We start from the raw sequence: 8,829 nt of genomic DNA, 5'->3' as shown, positions 1-8,829 counted from the left end.
GGGCATTTTATCAATGAATAAACTATTTTATTAGTCACGAACAGTTTTTGAATTTTTAGGATATTTTCCATTCATGGTCATTTGTTGAATTGACAAAATTTTGTTCAATGTCATTAACATTTTTAATACATGAACTTTTAAGAAAATCATGAACATTTTTTAATTTCCCGAACATTTGTTTTTCAAAATTTTGAATTTTTTTGAATAAGCAACATTTTATTTACAAAATCGCGAACATTTTATGATTTATTAAAGTTTTTATTTCAAAAAAATTATTTTAAATTTTCAAAACTTTTTTGAAGTCCCAGATTATTTAGATTAGAAATAAAAAGAAAAACTAAATAAGCAGGTCGCCCGGATATGGGCTGCTCAAACTAAAGAAGGAGGTCCGTACTGAATGGACCAGCCCAGGTGGGGATTGACATGAGTGAAACGTTTTCTATCACTTATATGTGGCTTTGATAGGTAATATTTTGCAACTTTAAGAGTAATTTTAGTGATGTACCGCCAGAAACAATATCCCTTTATTATTAGGTTTATACTAGAAAAAAGCCCGTGCGTTGCAATGGGGAAACAAATACCACACGTCCTTAACAAAATAATCATGACTGAAGACCTCAATGGATCCACGTGTATCCCAACTATGTTGCCGTCTACTCTCCTTCCCACCCTTGTCAACGGCGGGCTCTATGCTCACAATCACAACTCGCTTGAATGTGGCCAATTCTAGGGTGTCTCTCTTTCTCTTCACATAAGATGAGAAGTCTACTTTTTTCACCTGGAAGTTTTACCGAGTCGTGCATGCATGGTTACAGATGGTTTGTTTCTTCTCCAAACTAATTTTGCTGAGGTGTTGATTTCTAAGCCAATTTACACCTGTAAGAAAGAAAGATGGATCCTACGCTATTGATTCATATTGTCCCCCTATATAGCATTTGAAATAAGTTTAACAGGTAAAAGAACATCATATTCAAATTCTACATATTTTTCTAATCAACTAGAACAATGCTTGTGCGTTGCAATGGGATATAAAAATTCTAGTGCGTTAGCTTGTGATTTACCTATCAATAATAATGCGATTGCGTAAGTAAATATTCATCAAATTATGGTCGTGAATACCTTATATTTTGATTAGAAATTTGGTAAGTAAATTAAAGTGGAATTGTTCAGAAAGTAAGTAAATTAAGGTGATTGATTATCATATATATGAAAGGTTGGGCGAAGGGGTGATGGAAAAAAAAAGTGAAATGAAAACCTTACGATCTTTTTAAGTAGTAGAGATTTCCATATACATAATGTCAAAATTAGTTAGGGTTTAGAAGATATGAATATTTTTAAAAAAGCATTTGAATCAAAAAAAATAAATATCTAAAAGGTAATATAACACCATATTAAGATTCTAGACATTTATAATCAATTTTCATATATTTATGATAGCCGCTTTATTATTATATTAAAGAAAGATATGTATCCCTCTGTGAACTAACATAAGAGCGTTAAACATTTTTATGTCAGTTTGCAGAGGTGTATATAAGAAAATTAGTTGTGTGTAGATATAGATATAGATATATGCATAAGACCGGATTGATTCGTGTCATATGTGTGACGCTTATTATCTAGGGTCCGGTGCGTGAAACAGCACCGAAGGACGCGTGGTTGGGTTGGGGCGGGTGTGTGATGGAGAGCGTTTTCCGATCCGGAAGTGGGCAGCGGTTCACCTCTCCTCACGGGCGGGGCCCCACCACCCTATTTCACCGCCAACCGCACGAACCCCATCCCTCCTCGCCTCTCTCTCTCTTCCTTTCTTCCTCTCTGTGGCGGCGGGTCGGCGCTCCCACCAAGCAGCAGTGGACACCGGCGGTTTGCGCGGCGCGGCGGCGGGGAGCGGCGGCAGACCGGCCGTGCGGCGGCAGGCCATCGGGCTCCGTCAAGGTATGAATCCAACCCCCTCCCCCCTCCCCTCCGCGCGCCTCAACTCCTCCCTCGTGCACCGCGAATCTCGACCCGATCTTGGCCAGCGGCAGATTGAGATTTGAGAGGATCCCGATCTTGAGAGGGGATGATTCGAAATAAACAGGCTCATCTGCAATCTGTCTGATTTTGTTGCTGTTTGTTCTTGCCCAATATGTGTTCGGCGGTTAGCAGTATGTTTATTGGTGCTATATTTTCATTTTGATGATAGGATGCGTGCATTGTACATGGTCAACAGCATGAGTAATAAAAGGAAAAAAAAGGATGATTAGAGCATCTCCACCGGCACCCCCCAAATGAACAACCCCCAAAGGCCCAATGGGGGTCTGGACTGAAAAAAACAGCACCCCCCATGTGTCCGGGCCAGCGCCAGCCCACACGCCGGCGATGCGGCATCCCAACGTGTAGCATGAACGCTAGTGCACCCCCCCCCCCCTCCCCATCTACCCTGATAAAAGGCAGGCGCCCCTCTCCTCGCCGTGCACACCACACCCTTCTCCTCGCCATGCAAACCCACCCCGCACCACTCGCCCTCGCTCTCCTCGCCGCGCCAAATGGCGCACAACTACGAGGCTTCTGGCTTGGCGTACCGCGGCGGGCGCACCATCAACAATGACGGCGCGTGCGAGCTGCACCGCTATGGGCTCCTCGCCCCACCCGATTGCCGCCTCCCCAAGGGGTGGTGCTTGTCCACCGGTGGCCTCCCTGTGCCGCCGCTTCTCGAAACGGCGGAGCAGATCTGCCGCCGGAGCTGGATGACACGGGAGGAGTGACGCCTCCCCGAGAACGACAACTACCACAAGTCCACAACCGGGGCCGGTGGCTACAACGGTTCACACTTGAGCGGGTGGCGGTCCTCGCCACCGCCGACGGCCCATTCATGTCACGCCACAACTCCGTCGGGTGGCACCACTAGTGGGAGGCGACTGGCCACACGGTGGCCAGCGCAATCAAAGCCGCCCACCGCCACGCCGCCTCGGGCAGCGTGGCCCCACTCCGACTGCTACCACCGGTGCAGCGAGCCAGCACCTGCTGCCTGGTGAAGGAGGAGCGACGATCGCCACCGCATGGACGCCGCGGCATTCTCATCGGCTCGGTGAAGGAGGAGCGGCGATCCCCACCGTGCGGCTGCCTCAACCTCGTTCGACGCCGCCTGGAACCGGAGTCGCAGGAGGCCCTGCAGCTGGGCTACGGCGTGCCATCGCAACTGCGGGACCACTCCCCTGGCTTGCTGGCGGCCCTAGCGGACTCGGCCCTCGAGATCAAACTGGGTACGCCCAGCTACATGGCGACTATGGCGAACTCGACGCATATGGCCACCTCCTCGTCCGGTGGCGCCTCCACCTCCCGTGTGCCTCGGGACGGCGCATCCACTTTTCGTGCGCATCGGGACGGCGCCTCCACCTCTCATGCAGCCTCCTCCATCCTGGTTGTCCTCGGCGAGCTTGTCCCAGTCGACGTTGGAGGCGCTGCCGTTGTCATCGTCCCCATCGCTGTAGTCGTCGTCGATGGCAACGGCAGCGCCTCCAACATTGACTGGGACAAGCTCGTTGAGTAGGCTAGGGTTAGGGTTAAGGCCGCATGGTTTGAATTTCATTCAAAAAAATTGTAAAATATGTACAAAATTTGAATGAAATTGCAGTTTTTTTGCTATAATATGTGATCTAATTTTTTAAATTGATTTGCTCTGTGGGGGGCGCCGCTGGGGCGATCACCCTCTATTAAGGTTCTCATTACTGCGGCAAAACTCGCAATGCTTTGTTTCCATCATTTCTTTGCTAAGTTGTCTTTAGTCAAAACGCCGTTCTTTTTTTTCGAAGGAGTAAAAAACATGTTTTTAACCATTAATAATCATTTCAAAAAACAGATGGATATGCCATTGGATGGGCCGGAGATGCTGAGATATGTTATCTTGTGGTAGCCATCGATGTGTCGATAGAAGGGAGCGGTTGCAGCCAAGGCGCGGGGGCCTCACCACCAATGAAATTCAGGAGGAAGAAAGGCGCTCGTCCATCTCTCCCGAAACAACCGCTCGCCACCCGTCTCTCCTCCCACACTCCACTCCCCTTCCTCTTCCCCTGGCGAAGGCATCGTCGATCGAACACAATCTACGCCAAACGTGCCTCTAGATCTCGCATGCCACCTCAAAGGGCATCTCCCATAACTGCCGTCCTCCTCCGCTGTTCGCCTAGACCGGCGTGGAGCAGGGATCGGTCCGGGCTTGGTTTGCTTTCTATCGTTGGTGACGAACCCTAACCTGCTTGGATCGTTCTTAAAATTCTGGTAGGGTTTGTTTCGTCCAGATTCTAGAGCCAGTGATGCTAATTACCTGGCCCGTAGCAGCCTAGCAGTATCAAAACACAATTGAATCACACTTCTATGTTAGCACTGATTGTATGAGGTTTTGATAGTAAATGTTCTATTAAAACTGGACAATGTGTTTCTGTTTCACATTGAGTGCGTCCATGATCTGAGTTGGGTATGATAGTTTATTTTCTGGAATCTGGAGACAGTTCATAGCATGCAGCAAACCAGCAGTGGAAACACTAGGATGAGTATATACGAACTACTCTTTTACTTGCTCCTTTGACTGCCTGTGAAAGTCTGGGTTCTTAGTTAATGATGTCAATGGCACGAATAGAACTTTTCTTGATGTTTTATGCACCCAAGATCTTCCCTTCGAGGCTTAATTCCTCACAGAAGGACAACCATCTTTGCAGGTTGCTAAAATGGATAAGCTCAAGGGCTCTGCGCGTCTTATGATTGTTTCAGATCTCGATCACACAATGGTGTTTGTCTAAACTCGCAGCTTGGATTTTGTCCAGAGATAATTGTAACTTCTTTGTATGACCAACTAATTTGAAGTTTCTTGGGTTTCAAACTTTCAGGTTGATCATCATGACGAAGAGAACTTGTCTTTGCTTAGGTTTGGGGCCCTTTGGGAGTCTGTTTACTGTCAGGATTCTCTTCTTGTCTTTTCAACAGGAAGATCACCTACTCTGTATAAGGAATTGAGGAAAGAGAAGCCTATGCTAACTCCAGACATCACTATTTTGTCTGTGGGCTCTGAGATAACTTATGGTGAAGCCATGGTCCCTGATCATGGCTGGGAGGAATATTTGAACAATAAGTGGGACAGGAATATTGTTCTTGAGGAGACAGCTAAGTTTTCTGAGCTGAAGCTTCAGGCATGTTTCAATTGCTAAACAGCTACTTCCCCTAATTAATAATCATTTTGATTTCTATACAAATAACACTTTATTGTCATTCACTTGCATGAATGCAGGTAGAGACAGAACAGCGTCCACATAAGGTCAGCTTTTTGGTTGACAAGAAGAATGCTCAAGGAGTGATCAAGTCTCTCTCCGAGACGTTTGAGAAACGTGGGGTGAGGCAGCATGTTTACTCTTTTTTAAGAGGCAGCATGTTTACTGATGTTGTTAGGTGTTAGTTTTTCGTAATATATTCTTTAAGAAACATGTTTTTTTTTGGAATTTGTGTGGTTAACTACTATATTTACTGTAAACAGGTAGATGCGAAAATAATCTACAGTGGTGGCCAGGATCTTGACATATTAGCTCAAGGGGCTGGAAAGGGTCAAGCACTTGCATATTTGCTCAAGAAGTTAGGTTCATGCGGAAAAACACCCAACAATACTCTTGCTTGTGGTGACTCTGGTAATGATGCAGAATTATTCAGTATCCCTGGTGTACATGGTGTCATGGTCAGTGTACAATAACTTGCATGATGTGTCTATAAAAGTTCAGGCGTGAATGAATGTGAATTTACTGCAACTCTATGTTCTAAAATGTTAGGTTAGCAATGCCCAAGAGGAACTACTCCAGTGGCATGCAGAAAATGCGAAGGATAATCCTAAGATAATTCATGCAACTGAGAGGTGTGCTGCTGGTATTATTCAAGCTATTGGGCACTTCAAGCTAGGACCTAATGTTTCTCCAAGAGACGTTGAGTTTCCTTACATCAAGGAGGACCCTTTCAAGCCTACAGTGGCCATTGTGAAGTTCTATGTTCTGTACGAAAAGTGGCGTAGAGCTGATGTTCCAAAGGCTGATTCAGTTATACAGTACTTCAAAAACATCACAGTATGTATATGGTTTTCCACTTCCATATACACTTAAACAGTTTGGTTAGCTTTTGTGTAAATTTCTCCCTCTCCCATCTCAGTTTCTCAAGCTTTCTAATTCTGAAAAAATGCCATATTTTCGTTAATATTTTCTTAAGCTTTCAGATTATTTATTTATTTATTGTGGGTGCTAGGATGCAAATGGAGTTATTATTCATCCGTCTGGGGTCGAACTTTCGATCCATTCATCCATTGATGAGCTGGCTTCATGTTATGGTGACAAACAAGGGAAAAAGTACCGATCATGGGTGGACAGACTAGTTATCTTGCAGACTGCTTCTGACAGTTGGCTTGTGAGATTCGACTTGTGGGAGGCAGAAGGTGAGTTGTTATGATTCTGCAAAGTATTATACAGTTACCCAGTTTGTATGTGCTCAATCAGAATTCTTGTTTTATTTATAGATAGTGTCATTTATGGTTTACCTTTACTCGACATGGATGCCAAGTAATAATTTTAGGACTATGGTAGTAGGTTTTCTATATTACTTTGCGCACATATCCTTATTTTTTCCTGTTGCGAAATAATGACCGCATCATTCAGTTACAGAAAGTGCAATGCTAAGTTTACAGTCTCTGGACTGTTGTATAACTCTATTCTGACCAGATATTATGGACTTACTGGTTATAGTATGAAGTAATCTAGATAGTAGAAGTTGATTGAAACATGAATCCCTTTACTACATAATCTGTAAACATCAATGACTACTTGATGATAATGGTCATAGATTCAAAGTCCTTTGTAAAAGGACAACCCGTGGGTTGAGGGTCATTCGTTGTTCAGCAATCAGTAGTTATATCCTTAGTCAGTTGGGGATGTCGAGAATAAATCTTGGTCTATGATTAATGGAAATTGTGCTTGAAGCTAGTTAAAATGATATGCCTACCTGATTTGACATGTTCCCTTCCTAACAAAGATATATGGGGACTTTAGCATGGCTTTGCCAGTTGATACTATCTGATGGACATGATTCTGTGATTCTACCTAATGGGGGGCATAGCAAATAACCTGTGGGACAGTGTGATGTGGATTTCAAAGTTTTTCCGCCCCGTCAATTATTATTATATAAGCATGCTCCCGTTATCTTGATAAATCTTATCTTAGCGAATCATCCTCAGCTGAATGTTTAATGCGCTGCTATTTTCAGGTGCTGCGTGGGTGTGCTGTTTTACAACTCTTGCGCTGAATGTAAAGGTATATATATATATATATCACTTGTGTTGAGCCAAAACCTGACCCGACCCACTCGTATTTTGGAAATTTTAACATGGGTTGTTTTCGTGATGTCACTCAGCCTGAATCCCCTGGGGGTTTTGTGGTAACACACATTCACAAGACGTGGCGTAAAGAATATCCCGGGGTCGAGCAGTCATCCAAACTCTAGACTGGAGGCGCATGGGAAGGAGGTTTTCTTGTTGAGGATCAAATAAGAAATCGTGTACCGAAAGCACGCGAATTTCTTTTACTTGTTCATAATGTTGTTAATAAGTGCTCCCAGACGCATATACTGGACTGATGATGATGTTTACGGAGGCATCTTGATGCCTTTGCCTAATGCTTACTGTCATGTCATGAGAGGCTAAACTAAAGTAAATGACCCCAGTCCCAGTATATACTTAGTTTGATTTGCTACTTGTTAGTTATTATTCAGTGTTCTTCAAGATACATTCATTTTTATCCATTTTTGCGACAACCGGACGCCAGGAACGACGGGAGCTCTAAAATGTTTTTGTGAGCAACCATGTAGTTCATTAATAGAAAATCAATGTTTTTGTGAGTAATAAAAAATCAAGTTACATAAACACATGGAAACTAAAAGTCTGATCAGGAAAAAGTCGTTTGCCCTGAAAATTTTGCAGGTAAAACTATAAAAGATAAAAAATACAAATATATCCCTAGTGTTTTAAGAAACAAAGTTAGAAGAGAGAATTGGGTGCAGCAATTGGAGCAGCGTCTGGTATTGGTTTTCCTGTCCTGTGTCAGCCAGCGTGATTCTATTGCTTCCGTTTTGATCATCGTCGAGATACTTGTTGTGCTATGCCACGGAATTGCGAAGTACCCCTCCACGAGACTGTTAAGTTCACAAATAAATAAATGATGCAATTGGGGCAGTCGCAAAAGCCACCACCCACCCAAGCTCAAATGGTCCTTTATATGAACAGTAAAATAAAAACAAATAAGAAAAATCTGAATATTTTTGCAACATACTTTAAGATTTTTTTTTATTTTTACCATGCCTTTCACCAAAAAAAAAAATCAGAGCTCTAAAATGCGTTTGAAAGTAACATTTTCAGAGCATCGTTTTTGTTTTTTGTACCACGCCTTTCACCAATATCATTTCATGATGAAATTTTGCATGCACAACAAACATTTCTTAAAGTATGCCACAAAGGAAATTAGCTTTTCAAAATCTTTTCTATTTTTTTATAATATTACGTTCATACCAAGAGTATTTGATCCTAGGTGTAGAAACTCCACATTCCTTAACATCCTTTTGATATTATAGCAAATATGCCCATGCATTGCAATGTGAGAAAACAATCAAATTATGCTGAGATAAGGACTTTTAAAATGTCATTTCACAAACTACGTCTGAATCATGTCACAATGCGATAAGAGACTTTTAAGAAGTCAAAAACTGAAAATGTGATGGTCTCATCACAACTTGATTTCCTAAGGCGCCACAATGAAATATTTTATGGCTAAGCAAGCTGCA

The 8,829-nt window shown here is 43.1% G+C and overlaps 1 protein-coding gene across 1 annotated transcript; it reads left to right on the top strand.

Moving 5' to 3' along the window:
* Positions 1-1,661: 1,661 nt before the first annotated feature.
* On the top strand, positions 1,662-7,745 carry LOC543056 (probable sucrose-phosphatase 1). The gene is made up of 9 exons (XM_044530448.1): positions 1,662-1,932; positions 4,692-4,760; positions 4,860-5,159; positions 5,258-5,359; positions 5,501-5,695; positions 5,787-6,074; positions 6,250-6,436; positions 7,261-7,307; positions 7,408-7,745. Exons 1-9 carry the CDS (start codon positions 1,678-1,680, stop codon positions 7,495-7,497), a joined length of 1,533 nt encoding a protein of 510 aa, XP_044386383.1. The 5' UTR covers positions 1,662-1,677; the 3' UTR covers positions 7,498-7,745.
* The last annotated feature ends 1,084 nt before the right edge of the window (positions 7,746-8,829 follow it).

This window comes from Triticum aestivum, chromosome 5B (genome assembly GCF_018294505.1).
Source record: "Triticum aestivum cultivar Chinese Spring chromosome 5B, IWGSC CS RefSeq v2.1, whole genome shotgun sequence".
NCBI classification, from domain to species: Eukaryota; Viridiplantae; Streptophyta; class Magnoliopsida; order Poales; family Poaceae; genus Triticum; species Triticum aestivum.
The sequence above is the reverse complement of the archived record's forward strand: the minus strand, read 5'-3'. Positions and strand labels throughout refer to the sequence as shown.

Bases quoted from the DNA above. Each gene is read 5' to 3' on its own strand.
- LOC543056 (XM_044530448.1), top strand. From the start codon at position 1,678: ATGGAGAGCGTTTTCCGATCCGGAAGTGGGCAGCGGTTCACCTCTCCT. The intron at 5,360-5,500 runs GTGAGGCAGCAT...TACTGTAAACAG, and splicing joins AGACGTTTGAGAAACGTGGG to GTAGATGCGAAAATAATCTA. The intron at 6,437-7,260 runs GTGAGTTGTTAT...TGCTATTTTCAG, and splicing joins CGACTTGTGGGAGGCAGAAG to GTGCTGCGTGGGTGTGCTGT.